Below are 21,545 nucleotides of genomic sequence, written 5' to 3' on the forward strand. Positions count from 1 at the left end.
AACCCAGGTAGGAAAGTTTGTGATACTCTTACCTCCAGTTAAGTACCAGAAAACTGGAAGTGAAGCTGTAGATCAAAGCAATAGAGTGCTGGCAAAAGAGCTCAGGGATAGCGCCCAGACCCCATGACCAACAAGATGGGGGCGGGGTAAGCCTGGCACGTGGCTCATAACTGTGATTCTAGCTCGTCAGGGAATGAAGATAGGAAGGATTGTGATTTTACAGGCTAGCCCAGGCATCTAGGGCGATGTTCATCTCAACCAATAAAAAGCTAGTTATAGTGGTGCATATTTATAACCACTGGAGGTATAACAGAACATTGGCATGTTAATTAGAACTGAAACCCAACTCTTGTTTGTATTTCTGAAGCCATTTTATCACCATTATATTGTTTTTAATATGGTACTTAGCTGGGTTTAAAGCACGTCCATACAGATCCACGATGTGTTATTAACGTTAATGAATAAGCAGTTGGGCCTGAGATTTGTCCAAAATCAATATCAAGAAACTAGTCACTTATAGTTCACCTATCAAAGTATTCGTTAGAAATATTTTCTGAGGGCCGGGAGTGTGGCCTAGTGGTGGAGTGCTTGCCTAGCATGCACGAAGACCTGGGTTCAATTCCTCGGTACCATATACATAAAAAAAAGCCAGAAATGGTGCTAAGGCTCAAATGGTAGAGCTCTAGCCTTGAGAAAGTCCAAGGACAGTGCTCAGGCCCTGAGCTCAAGCCCACGGCTGGCAAAAAAAAAAAAAAAAAAAAGAAATACTTTCTGACAGTAATTAGTTATTTCATCTTGTTCCTAGTAACTTGGCAACTGATCCCTTAATAAATCAAATGTGCTACTATTACTTTTATCACCATCTTTACTTTGCAAAGGCAGAAGCATTGTTTCAACAGAGGTTATGAATGTGAGAGAAGCCCATCAGATTAGCTTTATAACTGCAGTCCATGCTTATCCACAGCAGCCTTCTAACTTCAGGACAGAAAAGTCCTCATATTATCTGTAGGAGGCAAGCTTGGCTAGTAGTAGCCTAGACTTTACCTAACAAAAGAAATACAAGCCCTTGTGTCAGTTTTAATAGGCTGTGAATCAGAAAAATGACAAAAGATGACAGTTTATCAAACTCAGCTATTTTATAATACCTGCAAATTTTACCTCAATTCAAATCCTGACTTTTGAGAAATTAGGCATATTGCTTCCATGAGGATTAAGTGAGGAGGATATAAGATGTGCATAGTACTGTGTCTGGCACAATAATAAATGGTGGGAGTGGAACTAACTTATAAAATTGTAGAGCCCTAAATTTCTTTGGGCTATTTTAGCCAACTGGTAAGTCAGCTGTGACTTTAAAAAGAAATTGTTTCAGCCTGGCCAGTGGCTCACACCTGTAATCCCAGCTACTCAGGAAGCTGAGACCTGAGGGTCAAGGTTCAAAGCCGGCCTGGACACAAAAGGACCTAAGACTCTTACCTCCAGTTAACCTCTAGAAAATGGAAATGGGGCTGTGGCTCAAGGGTAGGGTGGCAGCCTTGAGCTGAAGAGCTCAGGGACAGCACCCAGGCTCAGAGTTCAAGCCCCATGACCCACAAAAAAAAAGAAAAAAAAATTGTTTCTACTTTCTTTTAACTTGTAGTCCTTTATAGCCAATAGGTAGGGAAAAGATGAGTACAACCACAGAAGTGCTAATACAAAAAGACTTCTTTTTCAACACTACTTAATACCCCAAGTATCAAGCAAAGGAGGTGGTAGTTGAAAACATACCTAAAATGGAGTTACACTTGATCATTGAATTTTTTTTATGGTTTTATAGAAGGGATACGTTAACCCTCTCCAGGTCTGTTAAGCTTTTTTCCAGACCTTGAACTTTCCATGGCCAAATTCAAGCCCCATGACTCTCTCACACACACGCACACACGCACACACACACAAAACCTTTTATTTCTGTACAAGTCAGAGTTTGTAATGCCTAACTTAATTCCTTTTAAACCATTAGTCTCTCGTGCTTTAATGAATGAACATACGTGATTATTTTAACAAAAATTCTCTGTTGGTATTTTAAATTTTTCTTGAGGAAGGATCATTGTAGGTGAAAAAAAAAGTAAAACATCTTGTTACTTATATCAGTGGATTAGAGGGTTGTGCCTATAATCTTTTACTTCCTTTTGTTTGTGTATATGGTGTTAGGGATCAAATTCAGACTCTCTTACACGACAAACATACTAGCACAGTGTTGTATCTATAATCTTACAAAATGAGCCAAAATCTACCTTTTATAGTGGGGAATATGTTTTTATATTTGATGTAGGTGGCACTGGGTAGTGGGGCCAAAAATGATGACATCATCATGCATAGATGAATAGGCAAAAGTCTGGCCCACAGTCATCATGCAACTTGAGCTCTGGCAGTCACTGTGCAGGGTGTAAATTCCAGCCCCACCACTGCCTAATTATCATAGCCCTCTCTTAACTTGTCTGACTTCTGCCCACTTTCCTCTGTCTCAGGCTCATTCATAGTCGAAGGCAACATCATTATAATTTACCCTTGTTTAAAAATAATAGTTTTATTTCTTCTCTCATATATATGTTAGTGGAAAGGTGTTTCCTCTGCCTTCTCATAGAAAAACACTGAGATGAAGCTATATCATGAATTTAAAATTGACAATTTAAAATTTTCTTATATCTAAAATCAGTGATGCTTACAATTAAAAGCCCTTAAACTTTATAAAGGATTCTCAAAATTTTGACAGCTAAATTATTTCATTTGCATTACATTGTCTATTGAATGAACTAACCTGGATAGGATATGATATTAGCAACTATCATTTACTGACCACATGCAAAGCTAGACCCAGCCAAAGCTCTGCTATTTACTCCTCCACACAGCTCTGTGGGTTTGGTTGCTGTCCTATTTTACAATTGAGAAAACTACACAGAAAGGTTGTCTGAGTGGTGCATCAGTGAGGGGAAGCAATGTGGTTTGGCCAGGTCCTGAGACTAAAGTCTGGATTCTGTGTCACCCCTCACAGCCTTCTCAGGCCGGACTCTGTCCACTGTGGCATGTCCACATAACAGGACACTATCAAGCTGGGAAAGAAGAATACAGGAATAAGAGCCATCAGAACTTGATAAAATGTCCAGTCCTGGAAGGGACCTTGGAGAGCTCCCATTCTGTGTTGAAGGACAGAAAAGGATGCCCTTAGAGCTCTACTGACTTCACTCATCTGAACAGTTAAAGCCTTATCCCAAATCCTTTAGGATTTGCCCTAAATGATCTTTCATTGAATTTAAACAGTTTATTCTTCAGTGAATGATAAGTAGTCTCACTGGTTTGTCCTTTTAACAAATGGGCAAACAGTATCTCATTTCTAGCCTTCTCACCTCTCATAACTAGTAAAATGAAGAAGTTTTCAGTAATAAGATAGCACAGTAAAATAGGGAGAACATTCTTAACATTATGCAGAATTGCATTATACAGTTTCTAAAAGGAAATAATGAAAAAACTTTCATTGCTAAGAAAGACTACAAAAAGGTTACCAGCCATGATTTAGCACCCAAAATGCTACTTCATCAGTAGTTTCTATGGGGTTTTCTGACAAGTCAGCATAGATGGGAATCTGAGCCAGTGTTTTCTGGGCCTAGTTAGTTCACATATATGGTGGATTTTTTTTTTAACATTAAGAAAAAATAAAAAAGTGGAGAGATTATATTGACAAAGCTGCCCATTACCTTTGTAGAAAGTCCCTGTCAAAAGATAAACTTTAAAGCTGGAATGCATGAAAGAGTTCTAAGATAGAATTTAAATTTAAACTGATTCTTTATAGATAAGCTTTTTAAAAATCTACCTCTTTGCTTCAAGTCAGGATTTTAAAAATAAATTTCTCCTTTAAATCTCTTGAGCGATTTTCATTTTTTGCAAGGCCGCACTGCTGGTGTCCTGGAAAAATGGAGAGTTAGAGCTTTATCAGTTGGTGCCCTGAGGTATGTGGCAAAGAAGCTAAATCCTTGAAGATTAACAAAAAAAAATGCAGCACATGGCAATAAGGGGCTTATATGAGCACTAGTATTAGTTCAGGTGAAAGAAGTATTGCTTATACATAAAACTGGACAAATCCACTGACAATGTATTTTTAGTTAGCTACAAAGGAGTCTTATTTTGCTGGACTTTACCTCTTTGGTGAATTGGGAAGCTTAGTAATCCACTGTAAATGCTCTTCTGCTCGCCCCAATTCTCAGCATTACTCCAAAGTACAGTTCTTTTATTTTAACCCTTAACAGGCTCATTCAGTCCCCAGATTTGGGCTCTGTGCCATTAAAAGATGGCATTAGTCATATTGTGTAAGTAATTAAATTCATCGCCATTCACTTTTGTCTTTGAGAATGGCATGTGAAAAATTACTTATAATTATAGGAAGTATCTTCTTATTTTGATTTATTCAAGTTTTTGATTCACTTTGATTCATTCAGATAAACAAATCTAGGAAGAAATCTTTAAACATACTTTCTATAGCTATAATACTAATTTTCTTCATAATTTATTGCTTTTTCAAAATCTCTTAGTAATCTTTTTCTCTACTTCCTTTAATAGTTTTGAAGTTAATCTGATTTAATGTCTTTAAGACTAAAATAAAAGTATTGAGTCATTTGTAGGTGGAGTTACCGTTGGTTATCATTTGCCTAGGACAGCCCCAGTTTATATCTGCTTTATGGTTTATTAATAGCTCCTCCTTTCCCTATCAGAAGTATCTCCCTATCTTCCCTAACTCTGCTTAAATGATGTTCACTATCATTACAGATAAAACTTTGAGCTGAGTTAGCAGAATCATTCATTAATTAAACCAGTTGATTATATCATTTAACTTTTTAATGGTAGGACTTAAGTAGACCAGGTCTTGATTCATTTGCCTTGTCAAACCATTTAAGAAGCAGCAAAAACCCAGTTAGTTTAGTTGGGTGGAAATGATGACAAAATTAATCCCAATTTTCATAACCATCTAGGAAAAAAACTTCTTTTTCTAAGGAAAAAAATATTTACAACTAACCTTGACCATGTTGTGAGTATATGTTACTTATCTTAAGAGATCTTGGGAAAGGGAAATAAATAGTTGCAATATCAACATTATAAGAAAAAGAACCCAAAATGTGTCAGATTGTCAGGGAGCTATATGGGAGAACAAGAGATGAGTTTGGTGTCAATAGGTCTGAATTTAGGCCATTGATTGTCTACCCAGTAACTCTGGGCAGACCACTAATTCTTCATGAGTGTTTTATTATTTGGAAATAATAAGCCTTCCACACCTATCTTAGAGAGTTGTGAAAATCAAGTTGATTAAAACTGTATATGGAACATATTTTTTGAAATATTACCCATGTGTAAGTTACAATTGCCCAGTTAGGATAACCAGACACAAAATATGAAGCACAATAATAGTAAAGCAGATTTTGTAAATAAAAGAAATGGCCTTATTTTAAAAATAAAGCATGGGGGAAAAAAGGCTATGTGTTTTTCATAAAGGTATTGTGAGTTGAACAAGAAGTTCTGGTGTTTTATTACATTGTAAAATGGCTGTAGATAACAATTTACCATACACTTTAAAATGCTAGTAAAATAGAATTTGAAAACTTTTACTAGAAAGGAATTATGTTTGGAGATATGTTTATCCAGGTACAAATGTTATACAATAGATGCACAGCCCAAAACTATATGAAGTGTTAATTTTTATGTTTTATCTATCAGTTTTAAAATAAATATTGCTCATTACCTATGAGAATACTTATCTAAAATTTTTAGAATCAAAGAAGCAAGGAAGGCTGAACACTGATAAAAGTTTGGCTTCTTACATGTTACTGTGACAGATATTGAGGCACAGCAACAGATCAGACATAGTATCCTCCCTTAGCTGAGTGAACTCTAAATGGACAGATAGTATTGAGGCACAGATGAACTTGGAGTTGGGTTTTAAGATTCTTTGGGATTAGTCAGTGTTCTGGAGGCTAGTGTTAGATTGCTCCTGGAAGAATAAAGAATAATCCATAGGGAAGAGAATTGAGGGTATATTCAAGATAAATTGTTAATTCAACATATGTTTATGGAGCACACACCCATATTCTATCAGTGTTCAAGAGACTAATCACAGCAGATTCTGATGAGATTATGGACTAAAATAAAAATAAAAAATAAATTAAACCTCCAGGAAGAGATAGGTAATACATATGAGAAGGTAGTAGATTTGATCCATGTGCAAATAAGTACATGAATAATAAGATATTGAACAGTATTTCATATATCCATTCCCTCTTATAACCACAGCACTCTTCCATTATCATTTAATTCTTGAGCTTGAAATACTTTAGTCAGGGGCCGGGAGTTTGGCCTAGTGGTTAAAGTGCTTGCCTAGCATGCACAAAGACCCGGGTTCGATTCCTTGGTACCACATACATAGACAAAAGTCAGAAATGGTGCTGAGGCTCAAGTGGTAGAGTGCTAGCCTTGAGAAAGTCCAAGGACAGTGCTCAGGCCCTGAGCTCAAGCCCAGGACTGGCAAAAAAAAAAAAAAAAAGAAATACTTAAGTCAGTGGTTTGTAGTCAGCTGTCAGTGACTACTAGTGGACTGCTACATGGAATATTCTAAGACAGCCGTGCTGACAACAGTCCTGTACCATCAAGAAATATCCCACTAAAAGTACCAATCAAACCTGCACTGAAAAGCCCTGACAGAAACTCTGTGTGTGTGTGTGTGTGTGTGTGTGTGTGTGTGTGTGTGTGTGTGTGTGTGTGTGTGTGTGTTGTTATTTTTGCCTGGTGCTTGAATTCAGGGCCTGGGCACTGTCCTTGGGCATTCTCAAGACTAGCACTCTGCCATTGAGCCATGGCACCACTTCCGGTTTTTTCTATGTATGTGGTACCGAAGAATCAAACCCAAGGCTTCATGAATGCTAGGCAAGCATTCTTACCACTAGGCCATGCTTCAGGCTCAATCAATAATTTTGTACTACAGAATTTTTGTTTGCTGTGTTTATGCAAAATGTTGATTGGCAGAGTACTAGTAGCTCACACCAGTCATCCTATCTTCCAGGGGCTGAGATCTGAGCATCACTGTTCAAAGCCAGCCCAGGCAGGAAATTCTTTGAGACTTTTATCTCCAATTGATCACAGAAAAAGCCAGAATTGGAGTCATGGCTCAAGTGGTAAAGTGCTAACCTTGAGCTGAAGAAAGCTTAGGGACAGCATCCAGGCCTAGAGTTCAAGCCTCATGACCTGTAAACATTAAAAATGTTTAAATGATAGTTATACCATTAATATCTCCAAACCGAAAAGAGAACCTGTAATACCATACTTAATTTTATCCTTTCTTTCTGATAGTTCAAACATTTGTGAATTCTTCAGCTTTTTCTAGCAGTCATTGTCTTCACCATAAATCCTTTCTAGAAAGAATATAGTTGGTTGTTTTTGTTGTTATTGTTTTTTTTTTTACAAATATTTTCTTATTGGCCAAAAATAGAATAGTATAATGCTATAATTAGACTTGGCATTTCAGCTTTTTTACACAATAAAGCTAGCTTATTATGAGTTTAACATTTGTCAAGTCCCATAATAGTTATACTTTATCTTATAGGAAAACTGCCATTGTAGATTTTTTCTGTTTACCTAATGCCGGCAATTGCATAAATGCTTTAACAAATGCTGTGACAGGAACTTTGTTGAAAAATATTCTAACAACATAATCTAAACCTGAGAAATTAATCCAAACTAATAAAACAAAAATGACTACCAAAGCCAGGCGCAGTGGCTCACACCTGTAATCCTAGCTACTCAGAGAGGCTTAATCTGAGGATCAAGGTTCAAAGCCAGCCCAGGCACAAAAGGACCTGAGATTGTTATCTCCAGTGAACCTCTAGAAAACGGGAAGTGGGGCTTGACTCAAGGGTAGGGCGGTAGCGTTGAGCTGAAGAACTCAGGGACAGTATCCAGGCCCAGAGTTGGAGCCCCATGACCCACAAATATATATATATATATATATATATATATATATATATATATATATATATAACTACTATATTTACCTGATGTGATTCACATCCATGGAATCTTTCATAGCAAGCAAGCTTTGCTTGCTAAAGCCAGGTTGTTTTTTGTCTAGTATTTTAGTATTGCTAAAATGTGTGTAGCCTACACTTGTTTATTAAACTTGGAGGAAAATATGAGAAGTAGAAGATACCATTTTTTCAGAGGAAAAACATTAACTGTATATAATGCATTAACCTCCACAGATAAAAGTAGAACCAGTTGTTCCAGCCCCAAGTCCAGTTATCCCCAGATTGACTCTGCGAGTTGGTGCTGGTCAAGACAAGATGTAAGTATAAATGTGAATCAGTGAAACAAGGTAAACTTAACTTTCTTTTCCCTGTCCTAATTGAGTCCTATAAAACTTCCAGTGTGAACACATAAGAGTCAGGCTTTGTTTTGAGAAGTCTTTGTTCTCAAGTTTTTATTGGTGTTTTCGTCTCAGTAATGCTTTTATTTTCTGTATTTAAAAACTTTTTTTTTTAAGACTAGCCTGTGACATTGTTTCTGCCTAGTATTTTATGTCTTGATTATCAGAAAAAGTAAATAACTATATTGGATGAACTAATTGCCATAGTTCATCCACCTAGATACTATGTTATATCTTTTCTCTCTCTCTCTCTTTTTTTTTTTTTGCCAGTCCTGGGGACTGAACTCATGACCTGAGCACTGTCCTTGGGCTGTTCCTCAAAACTAAAGCAACAGCACCACTTCTGGCATTTCTATGAATGTGGTACCAAGGAATCAAACCTGGCTCTTTGTGCATGGTAGGCAAGCACTCTACTACTAGACCAGACTCCTGGCCCATACCTTTTCAAGTACAAATTGTCTTTCACTGTGACGGAATAAAGGTTCAGATAGTGCATGTTATATTCTAATTCTGTAAAACAAGATGTTGCCACAGGCTTATTAAGATCCCTGGGTAATATTAACAATGGAGAGCTTTTTACTCATTTTGTTGTTTATTTTTAATAAAAAACTAGAAATATAAATCCCATATCTGTCTCAATTTTCACAGAACTATTTTATCAGTCCATTCTTCTTTAAGGTAAATTAGTTGGATTTTTTTTTCTTTTCTTTATTTTTGAAGATCTAGTGAGACCTCCAGTGTTCTTCAGTGGTCCTAATTATATGAGAGAGAGAGAAAGGGAGAGAGAGGGAGAGAGAGAGAAAGGGAGAGAGAGAGAGGGAGAGAGAGAGAGAGAGAGAGAGAGAGAGAGAGAGAGAGAGAGAGAGAGAGAGAGAGAGAGAGAGAGAGGGAGGGAGGGAGGGAGGGAGGGAGGGAGGGAGAACTAGCACGCTCACGAGCGAAGGGGAGACACTACTTTTATAAATCATATTAAAAGTAATTATTCTATTCTGGTAAACTTACTGTGTATCATTTAAATGAGATTCAAAAAATGGGGGCCAGGAGTTTGGCCTAGTGGTAGAGTGCTTGCCTAGCATGCACGAAGACCCGGGTTCGATTCCTCGATATCATCACATACATAGAAAAAAGCCGAAAGTGGTGCTGAGGTTCAAGTGATAGAGCTCTAGCCTTGAGAAAGTCCAAGGACAGTGCTTGGGCCCTGAGCCCAAGCCCAAGACTGGCAAAAAAAAAAAAATTAAAGTACATGTTTACTACCTTATTTTTTCCTGGTAAGTCTGAAAGTATAGTCCTTTACACTGCAAGCAACAAAAATTATGTAGAAAATGGGCTTACAAGGCATTCTGTTGTCATTTTCATTGAGTGATAAAAATGGGAGTACGATCCATTAATTTGTTAGTAGATAAAAAGCAGAAAATTTGCTGTTTTCTTGTAGTTTGTTTCTTCTCTAGTTTGTGTGTATTTTATGTAACTGCTTCTATTAGCCCCCAAATGTAGTGCAGTAACAAAGACCAGCATGGTAGTGACAAAAGTGATCCAGAGCTGACATGGCTTCCAGGAGAATGCGCACTCCTCTAAAGACTCTTCTAAGATTAGGAGAAAATCCAGATGCTTCACACTTTTCTCATTCGATTCTATGGAAATTTTCCACATTGTTCCTGGTTGCTCTTATCTAGAGATCTAGACAGTGGGGAATCACACTGATAGTATGCTTAGAAAATATTAGCAAAAATATTTAGATTGATATTAGGTGCTGGTGGCTCATTCCTGTAATCCTAGATGCTCAGGAGACTGAGATCTGAGGGTTGTGGTTCAAAGCCAGCCTAGCAAGAAAATCCTTGAGACACACTAACCTCCAATTAACTATCCCGAAGAAGCCAGACATGGCATTGTTGCTCAAGTAGTAAAGTGCTAGCTTTGAGGAAATATTGCTTAGAGGCAGAGCCCAGGCCCTGAATTCAAGCCCCAAGACTGGCACGCCGCGCGCGCGCGCGCACACAAACACACACACACACACATAGACATATTTACATCTGGCACATTTTAAACCAGATACTTGTTTTTATTCTCTGTCAATCTGACAAAAGTTTGAATAAATGTTCTTATGCCTCAACCAATAGATCATAGAGACCCACAAAGGAAATTGATACCATCTCCTTAGAAATTCTGTCTACTCTCATTTCTGTAAGGAGAAGATGCTCTTATTCATCATTCATAACCTATTTTTCTCGTACTAGTTCATATTTAATTCCTACTTTCTCAGTAGTTTATCAGTATTTGATCTTCTCACATAGAAGTTTTACTCGCTCAATACCTTTAGAGTAATAAGGTTTGTAGTAAAAAATAGGAAGTTATATTCATTCTCTTAGCCTTTAAGTATCTTTGAATTACGCTGTCAACTACTTTTCTCCTTTTAATATATCATTCATACACCTAAGATACCAGAAGATGTGAGAAACAGATCCTATTACTCTGGAACAAAATGTCTACTTTGAAAGAAATGATAATAACCAGAGATTCTAGACAGATTACTCTTGGAAGTACATTACATAAATGGTAAAACTTCAGATATGTAGGTAAATAACTTACATGATAGCATTCAGATGAATGATAACTTAAAGGATAATTATTTAACAAAGGCATATGCAAAAAAAAAGCCTTACAATGAGCAAAGAAATTATTTACATGAACTAAATTAAAATGAACTCCCCCACTCTGATTGTTTTTGTGTGACCTGCAAACTAAACATGGATTTTGCATTTTTAAATGATGACTAACTTAAAGGAATGTTTATGACATTACAGTTATGTGACTTTTATATTTCACTGATATTTGATGATTGTAGAATAAAGACATATAGCCAATTTCATGGCTGTTATAGTGGAAAAGTGGTGAAGATTCATATAAATGTACCGTTAGTTATTTTTGTACACACTTGAGGGTGAACTAATACTCTTCTTAAGTGAAATTAATGAGCAGACTGGGATTCAAAATTGAGGGGATTTAATTAGTTCAGGGGGGCAGGGACGAGTATTTATTGCTGAAGGACAGGGAGAAAATAGAGTCCTTTGAAATTATGGGAAAAAGAAAAGGCTTTACAAGGTTTAAATTATACCCTCTCATTGGAAGATCTTTAAGACAATATTTAGTTTCTAGGTCTTAAATAAAGAAGCTATGTCTTCTACCCTTGATTCAGAAAGGACTTTGAGGTTAGTTTCTTCTGTTTCCTATTAATATTCCTTGAAGCATTCCTGGAACTGTTTTCTAAAGAGATCTCTGTGGTGAAGACAATTCCTTTCCTTGCCTTAAAATTGAAGATGTCTTTTCCAAAGATCTCAAATTCCTTTAATATATCCTCCAGTTACGGATATCTAGAGTGCCTAAAGTCCATTTTGAAGATGAAATGAAAATCCTAACCCTGAAATTATCATCTAACACCTGTAAAGTAGGAGTGGGGAAACAACACATTTAAGCTTCTTGCTGAAATAGTTAAGTCTAGCCAGTCAACCTGCCCTTGATAAACCAAGGGAAAAAGTAGGCTTCAGCTTGCCCAGGAGCACTGCCCAGGAGCTCTGTTGATCAGAATCCTAGGGTCCTGTGATGCAGAGTACAGTGAGTAGAATGTGTACAGCGATAGCACAGCTCTCATAGTATTTCTTGTCCTGATCTTATTTTCTGAGCGCCTCTATTTTGAGTAAGTGTGGAAAGAGTTGGCTAACGATAGCATTAATTGTTTAATTCCTGTCTGTGAAGAAAGTAAGTGGAATAAAGTGATAGAATGTCTTAGTAATGAGTCTGATAAGAGAATTGTTAAGGGAGATGTGTGCAGATTTTCCAAGTTCAAATGACTACAAAGCTCAAAATTTTGCTGAAGGAGTTCTATGTACAAAGGCTGTTTTACATATTGGTATTTAGAAAGATGTAATGTAAATTTGCATAAAACTTTTATAGGTAATCCTTCCTTTCACATTTCACTGGTATCTTCTCTAATACTGCCCTGTCACAAGTTTTAGAGAAGGAATTTCTCTCTCCTTCTGTCTACTTTCCCATACTTCCAGTAGATGGAGAGCTCTTCTACCCAGATGTGTGACTCATGCTGGTGGTGAGGCACACTGTGTTGGGAAAATGCTCTTAGGACTTCCCTGCCTGTGTCATCCCACCTTCCCCATGGAAGGATGGCTGATAGAAGCCCTCTCAACTTCCTAAGATGGTTGGCTATACCTGACTAGGTGACACTCCAATTATTTATGATGCCTGTCCAAAAACGAGACTGCTCTCAGTGATGTCTAAAGTCCCTCTGGTGTAATAAGTTCATAGCAGATATTCCAGTTGGCACATTTCACTCTTTATTCAATACAGTCAGGTTAGGTTGTGTTCATTTTCAGGGACTGCTTCTCTGCCGACAATTAAGTTTTCCTTTTTTGCTAACATTTTCATTTCTACTGGCAACTGGATTGGCTTCCCAAATTCAACAAAGTTTCATTGTTAAGTACTTTCATGGCAGAGGTACTAAAAGTTTGATGTCTTCTTTTTTATGACGTCCAGTTTTTTTGGTTTGGTTTGGTTTTGTTTTTGTTGTTGTTGATCACGAATTTTCCTTATGTCTTGTGGAGGGCTAATAAATATAATTTCTCAATTATTTCAGTCTATATTCTGTGGAAAACAGTACTAAGGCTTTGCTTATTAATCTTGAAAAATATAAAAGATTCAGTCTTTTGAAACAAAACATAGATATTTCACCCCTGTGTGACCTGAACATTTTGACAATAAAAATAGAGAATAATTATGGATAAAAGTCTTTTAAAGAAAATTAGTATTTTTGTGTTTTAAAAGGTAGCCATACTTAGCCAAGAAATATTTAACAGAGTGAAAATATATAGTAGCATTTTAATGATGAGTGTTAATAAGTTCTTAGAGACAATATTAAATGGTTTTTATCTGCATTTTCCTTTCTATCCTTGAAACCATTTTTTCCAGTCTACATTTATTTAGGGTAACTTCATGAGAGGATGTACAGTATACTAGGAAACAGAAATAGAAAAGTAAGGAAAGAATCAAATGTTTGTGTCAAATCCGAGTTTAACTTCCTAGCTATAAGGGAAAAAACAAAATAAAATGTGGGGTTTTGTGTGTTGTTGTTGTTGTTGTTTTTGTTGTTGTTGTTGTTGTTTGGGAAGACTAGGGATCAAACCCAGGGCCTTGTGCATGTTCAATATACTTTGCTAGATCCCCAGCCTTACAGAGCACTTGTTCTTTTTGTTTGTTTTGGAGACAAACTTGTTATATAGCCCAGGCTGGCCTCAAACTTATCAGCCTCCTAGTTTAACCTGTTGAATGTGCCACCATGCCTAAATTAATCTGCTTTCTGTTTTTAATTTAATTTTATTGTTAAGGTGATGTACAGAGGGGCTACAGTTACATACATAAGGTTGTGACATATGTAGGGCAGTGAACACATTTCTTGTCAAATATTGTCCCCCCCCACTCTCATTTTTCCCCCCTGTAATCCTAGCTACACAGAAGGCTGAGATATGATAATCATGGTTCAAAGCCAGCCATGGCAAGAAAGCCTGTGAGACTCTTACATCCAATTAAGCACCAAATATCCAGAAGTAGAGCTCTTGTTATGTGGTAGAGTGCTAGCCTTGAGCAAAAAAATTTAGGGATAGTACCCAGACCCTGAGTTTAAGCACCAGCATAGATGAATAGACACACACAAAGTTGAGTGAAGTAAGTCAGGCTTACAAAGGGAAAAGGTTTTCCTCTCATATGTGAAAGTCAGAAATAAATTAAAAACATATATGAAAACTCATGTGCATGTATACACAATAAAGGTGACCAAATATGACATATGCAAGGGCAGATTTTCATAATTCAACTCTTTTGAATAGTTAATTTCACAAAATGAATGCCATGAGGGAAGAGGGGTTTAAGAGGATAAAAGAAGGCAAAGAGAGAGGAATGGTGGGTAGATATAATCATCATACTCACTGTACATATATGACAATGGAACTTGGAAACTAAGGGGATAAATAGGATTGGGATAGGTGGAGGGCAGGAATGATACAAGGATGACATTGATCAAGATGCATTGTAGACATAAATTGACATAAAACTCCCTTGTACAACTATTTAAAGATAATTATTAAATCGATTTAAACTTTAAAGTGAATATAGTAGGAATAATGGCCAAACAGAATCTTAAGAAAGGCTATATTCAAATTATGTAAATAATATTTAAATATTTTACTGACTATATTTGAAATTTTAAAATGACTGATTTTTTTAATACTAGTTGTCTAAGATACCAATATTTGTAATGTAATTCCCTTGCTGCTGAACATCTGGAAGAGAAATTATAGGTAATATACATTAGTTTTGTCTCCTTACAATACTCATAAATTCAACAGCTCCAAGCCCTCATGTCTCAGTGATAAATCTGAGTCACCTCTGAGATGAAACATTTTCTTATTCAAGTGTTCAGCCATTTTCTGAATTTTCAGACAAGGAGATCTTGACTTCTTTATATATTACTTTGTCAATTTTACTGACCTAGAATTATGATGAAGTCCAAATTTAATTTTTCCCCTGTCACATTGTGGTTTGTTCATGAACACCAAAGATGCAGTGTATTTAAGAGAAAAACTGGTATACTGTCAGAAAAACCAGCTTTGGGTTTCGGGAAATGCTTTTACGACACAATAAAACAAGTGGAAAGATTATAATCAAAGCATTTCCATCTTACTTGTAAACAATTACAGGACTTCTTACATGGATGCCACATTAAAAGACTTGGGAAAATTTACTGGATTCTATTCTAATGCAATTAGAGCTAATTTTGTTCTTTAAATGAATAAAAGGTTAGCTAGTAAATCTGGCTTATCTTGAGTCCAGACTTCAATAAATTGTTTTATTTAATTTGTTGTAAAAAGATCTTATCCTTAATGGGTCTAGGTCTTATTAGTTCACTTAGGTTTTAAAATATTTATGACCACCTTTTTAGATATGATTTGAATGATGGTTGGAAAGTTTCTCTCTGCAGTGTTATCAAGGCCCAAGATCACTAATTGAGTGACTATAGGAAGGTACTTAAGATTTGTTATCTGGAAAAAGCTGATGTAAACCTCTAGAATTTAAATGTTCTTTAACAGCCAGAGATAATTTAGCTGTATCATGGTAACCTTTTGTTTACTATCTGATTATAATTTCTCCTAAAGATCAAACTGCTCACACTTCTAGTGTTGAAAAAAATATGTACCTGATTTTAAAAAAACACTTAGACCTCCTGGTAGTATGACTACAGGAATGTTTAATCCTTTGCGTTCTATTCTTCCTGTCACTTTAGGCATCTATAGTAGATTCAGAAACTGACATAATGATTTTAGATGCACAAAGTAATAATTCTTCACTGCCCCCACACCCACCTTTGTCGCTCAATACATAGATATTCAGGTTACGGAAGGACTGCCATGACTTAGCAACGTTTTCTTGTCACTGTGGCCCAAGTATCGGGAAAGTCTCCAGGTTCTAGGAAAGCTTGTGGCCCCAGCCTTTCTTGTATTCTGCTCTTGCTGTGCCCTCCTTTGTGCCTGCCTTTCTTGCCTTCTGGGGAGCTGTCTCCCTCCTCTTCCCTTTTCCTTTTAGCTAAACCTCATCTTCACCAAGCTACCTGCTCTCCTTCCCATTTCTCAAAACTTAGTCTTTAGGTGCAGCTTCTCCAGTCTTCGGTCCTAGACCAAGTGCATCTGGTTTCTGCCAAAAGCTTTTGAGTAGCTTCTCGATCAGATCATTGAATGTCCACTTCCCACATCTAGAGAACATGGCTGCGACAGCGTTAATCCTTTATGCTCTCATGAGCCGTGTTTCCTGAGCCCTCTTTTGGAACTTTGGGGTATTCTTTTTTATTATTTTTATTTTTATTGTCAGGGCAATGTGTAGAGGGGTTACAGTTACATGCACCAGGTAGGAGGTGCATTACTTCTCACACATTGATACCCCTTCTCATGTTTTTGTCCCCATTTCCCTCACCTGCCCCAATCATCCCCCCTTCCCTTTCCTATTTCTTTTGGGTATTCTTGACTCTATAGTTATTTGAGTATCATATTCTCTTAAATCTCTTCTTCATTTTTCTTTCATGGGCTCCTTTTTCTTGATCCTTCTTCCTTTTTTGTCCTAGCCCACTTAAAAATTACCTATTAGTGGCAGGGAGTTTGGCCTGGGTTCGATTCCTCAGTACCACATACACAGAAAAAGCCAGAAGTAGGGCTGTGGTAGAGCTATAGCCTTGAGAAAACCCAAAGACAGTGCCCAGGCCCAGAGTTCAAGCCCCAAGACTGGCAAAAAAAAAAAAAAAACATCCTGTTAGGACCAAATGCAGTGGTTAATGCATATAATTCCACCTATTCCAGCATCAGCTATCTAGAGGAGTAGATTTGAGGGAAGTCTGGGGAAAATCTTACGAAAATTACTTATCAATAATAAGCTAGGTTTAGTGTCTGTGTATATATATGTGTCTTTGTCCATCTGAGTCTGGATATGCACACATAAGCATGTTTCCCTTTGGCAATATTAGGGTTTTAAGGCATGGTCTTGCGTTTGCAAGTAATCTGCCACTTGAGCCATGCCCCTCCCAGCCTTATTATAGATACTAAATCAAAATATGTTACCTTACTTTAGGGTGTATATAGAAGCTGGCTAGTTTCTAATGACTATAGCAATAATTTTTCCTATACAGGAATTGTTGTGTCCAGCATTTGTTTTATAATATCTGTATTTGCTATAAAACTCTTTGACTCCAGATGAAGGTAAGATTATCTGTAAATAAAAGAGACAGTAACTGGGTTCATACCTAAATCCCAGAATTCAGGAAGGTGAGGCTTCTAGGCCAAACTGAACTACATAGAAAGGCACTGACTGTAAATGCCGCAGACAGCACTCCAGAATTTACAGTTTTCAGAGTTAATCTACATTAAAGTGATATTTATTTTCATTATATACATGGAACAAACAAAAGTAGTCAAAAGTAGACTGAAACAAAATTTGAAATTGGAATCTTGAGGAAGAAAACATATCCAAACATCCTCGTAAACAGGAGAAAGTACAAAAGGCTAAAAGAGGCACATTTCCAATTCCATAGATGCCAAGGTTGGGAAGAAGAAACTGGGGGAAAGCAAAGGAACTGTTGACATTATCTAAAAACAGAAATATACTTGACTTATGAACCGATAACCCCTCTGTATAACACCACAAAAATAACAAAATTATTTTTAAAAATTATTTTCAAAAAAAATTTAAAAAATCTTTCCTACTTCCAGATAGGAAAGATTAGTAAGTCTTGGAGATATTCAAATTTCAGTAGAACACTAAACAGTGGATAAAAGCTTGGGAGAGCATGGTTTGCATGAATCGGGAAATTTGTAGTTTCTTCTCCACGCTCCCACCTCCTCTTCCTGTTTGCTATGCAACTGAAGATAGTAGATCATTTATCCAAGATAGCATCTCATTATCTACTTCCTTATCATGTAATTTAAATTGCTATTTCCTCCTCATAACAGTTATTTAGTTCTAAAGACTTGCTTAAATTTTTAAACTTTAATGGACAAGTATATTTTGATGCCTTTTGCTTGTTATATCAGCTCATTATATCTGTTTGTCAGACTCATACTGATATAAAATCAATCATTTAATTGGACTCTGTGAAATGATGGATTTTATTTAATCTAGCCATTTCATTTCCATTTATTAAGTTGAAATCTATCAATGAAGGTGAACTTTTCTTCTTCAGGAAGGAAATTTTAGTTACCCTGAAATGTAGCTCATATAAGAATAACAAGATAAGGGGCCGGGAGTTTGGCCTAGTGGTTAAAGTGCTTGCCTAGCATGCATGAAGACCTGGGTTCGATTCCTCGGTACCACATACATAGATAAAAAGCCAGAAGTGGTGCTGAGGCTCAAGTGGTAGAGCTCTAGCCTTGAGAAAAATCCAAGGACAGTGCTCAGGCCCTGAGCTCAAGCCCAGGAATGGCCAAAAAAAAAAAGAATAACAAGATAAATGTTTAGGTTCTTCTTGATACTCTTTAGAGGAAGGAGTTGTTGGATTATATGTTCTCTGTCTCTCTCTGTCTCTGTTTTTCCTTTCCCCTTTTCCCTCTGCCCCACCTCATTCTCTATCTTCTTTGTTCTTCTTCATGTTCAGATTATCCTATCTTGATCACTGACTTCCTTCATCTTGTCTATTGGATTTTGATAAAACCTCATTTGTATTTGACAGCTTTCCAGCTACAAATGTTCCATTTCTATCTTGTGGCATATTTCCTTCATGTTGTGTATTTCCACAGATCTGAAATTTCTTGTTCATTTAATGAACATTGACTTCTTTTAGTCAGGTGTATTTTGGGGAGAGTCACAATCTGGTGCACTAGAGATGCCCAGTGCTACGACAAGTCCTAGGAATCCTAGAAGGAAGACCACTGGGTCTTCTCAGAAATAGGTAAACTTGAAAGGAAAAAAAAAATTATGTTTATATTATTTCTCATTCAGATTTAGCATTACCGTTGTTGCAAATGTATTTCTTTAGCTTCTCTCTCTCTTTTTTTTAAGAGAATAACTGTAGCAATATTTTGTAACCTTTATTTAAAGCTTTTGACTTTTTTTTCTCCTGAGCTGTGTAGCTTGAACTCTGGGCCTTGGCATTGTCTCTGAGTTCTTCAGCTCAAAGCTAGTATTCTACCACTTGAGCCACAGCACCACTTCCCTTTGGCTTCTCTTTTTACATTACTAGTCATAACAGCATTATTAAAATTGTCTTTCCTGGCCGGGAGTTTGGCCTAGTGGTAGAGTGCTTGCCTAGCATGCACAAGACCCGGGTTCAATTCCTCGGTACCACACACATAGAAAAAAGTCAGAAGTGGTGCTGAGTCTAAGGACAGTGCTCAGGCCCTGAGCAGAAACCCAGGACTGGCCAAAAAAAAAAAAAAAAAAAAGAATGTCTTTATTTTTACAAGAACTGTATAAAATAGAAAGTAACACCACCGTTACGAAACTAGTAATCAAATATTGAAGATTGAGATTTTCTTAAGCATTTGCTCAGTTCTTCTGTGGTTGTGTGAGCAGAGCGCTGTCCTCCTAAAATTGCCTGAAATGATAGTTTTTCCAGCATGATTGATACACTTTGAAGTTGTTCATTTTGCTTAGTCTCAAATTCAAAGGCAATTTTTAAAAATTTAACTTTCTGAGTTAACCATTTACCTGACTCCAAAGTCAAAACTAAATGACAAGGTATATTCAGAGAGATCTTGAATTCTTCACTTTCTCTATAATAGAATCTTTGTACTGCTTACCCTTTTGTTTGCCATTTTTATGTCTTATATTTGTTGAAATTATTGTATCTCTAGTTCTTGTTGATACTCTTCAGAGGAAGGAGTTGGTATTTATTAAATATTAGGAATAGTATTTCTGCTGTTCTTGATATTCTGTAGATTTTGAACATTTGACAGTGGAACTAAAATCATTTGGTCCTCCCCTATTGAAGTGACAATTCTGTAATGGCAGTGTTTTTCTCTAATTACTTCATGCAATTTATTTCATTTTTCAAATAGGTCATGCCTACATTATTTGATGTACACTTGGGCCAAGATAAAATAATCGTTTTTTGAGATGATGTAGATATTCAAAAAGCAAGTCATGAGTTAGAAGAATTAAGTCCATTTACAGTTTTCTTATAAATATATGAATGTTAAAATTTGAGCTGTGTGGGCCAGGAGTTTAGGCTAGTGGTACAGTGCTTGCCTAGCATGCATGAAGACTCGGGTTTGATTTCTCAGTACCACATACATAGAAAAAAGCTGGAGGAGCCGGGAGTTTGGCCTAGTGGTAGAGTGCTTGCCTAGCATGTACAAAGACCCAGGTTTGATTCCTTGGTACTACATGTATAGAAAAAAGCTGGAAATGGTGCTGAAGCTCAAGTGGTAGAGCTCTAGCCTTGAGAAAGTCCAAGGACAGTGCTCAGACCCTGAGCTCGAGCAAAATAAAAGTTAAAAAATTGAGCTGTGAGAATCGTGAAGAATAAGGAATAATGAATGATTGATTTAAAGAATCAACATAAACCTCATTTTCATAATACATGTACATTATCAATGTGAAATATGGAAATGACTTATAATTTGGCATATTAAGTGATGATGCTCTAAAATATAATCTCTCCAAAATTTATATGCCAAAGTTAGAAAAGTTGGATACTTGTTTCTGCTGGGGGTTTTTTGTTTTGTTTTGTTTTGTCTTTTTTTTTTTTTTTTTTGCCAGTCCTGGGCTTGAGCTCAGGGCTTGAGTCATATCCTTAGACTTTCTCAAGGCTAGAGGTCGTCACTTGAGCCTCAGCACCACTTCTGACTTTTTTCTATGTATGTGTTACCAAGGAATCGAACCCAGGTCTTCATGCATGCTAGGCAAACACTCTACCACTAGGCCAAACTCCCGGCCAAAGTTGGATACTTGTTATGTTAATTTTCTGTTTCCAACAAATAAATGGTCGCCAAACTCAGTGATTTGAAGCAACTTTTTGCAATGGTTATTTTCAAGGTAGTGCCTTGCTTTGTGCCTGGCTGGCTGGCCCCTCCATCTTCCTGTTTTTGTCCTACCTCTTCCCCTCACTTTGCTGAAGTTGATTGATAACCATTGAGTTTTGGGGAACTTCTATGCCCTGGGTAAACCAAAATTCCCTTGATTCTGTCTCACAGTAGCTAAAATTACAGGCTTAAGCCCTGGTGCCTGGCAGGACTATATTATAAATACATATATATATATATATATATATATATATGCTATCAGAATAGTTTTTTTTCCTCCATTGAAAAATCTCATTCTGGAAATTCTATAAAATTTACAGAAACAAGAATACGTTTTTTTACCTATGGTATCATTTCATTACATTTAAAAATAGCTGTTCACTTTGAGAAGTAAATAAGTACACCATTGTGAGGAAACTTTTGAACTTTGTAAGTAGTTTAGTAGCCAGTAATTTGGACTTTGATAATTTAGATCACTAGTTTCATAGTGTTTGCACACAATAGCTGAATAATGAGGATCATTAAACTCCCTGTGCAGAACATATCCAAAT

General features: G+C 36.6%; 1 protein-coding gene across 3 annotated transcripts in view; it reads left to right on the plus strand.

Annotated features, from left to right (window-relative positions):
* Window positions 1-21,545, plus strand: part of Taf3 (TATA-box binding protein associated factor 3) — a 118,809-nt gene that overhangs the window by 90,339 nt on the left and 6,925 nt on the right. For all 3 annotated transcript variants that reach the window (XM_090318871.1, XM_090318869.1, XM_090318870.1), the window contains exon 4: window positions 8,271-8,353. In XM_090318871.1, the coding sequence (XP_090174997.1) occupies window positions 8,271-8,353 (83 nt within the window). The remainder of the gene's footprint in view (window positions 1-8,270; window positions 8,354-21,545) is intronic.

The sequence above is a fragment of the Megascapheus bottae genome, chromosome 26 (assembly GCF_031878675.1).
Source record: "Megascapheus bottae isolate mThoBot1 chromosome 26, mThoBot2.hap1, whole genome shotgun sequence".
NCBI classification, from domain to species: Eukaryota; Metazoa; Chordata; class Mammalia; order Rodentia; family Geomyidae; genus Megascapheus; species Megascapheus bottae.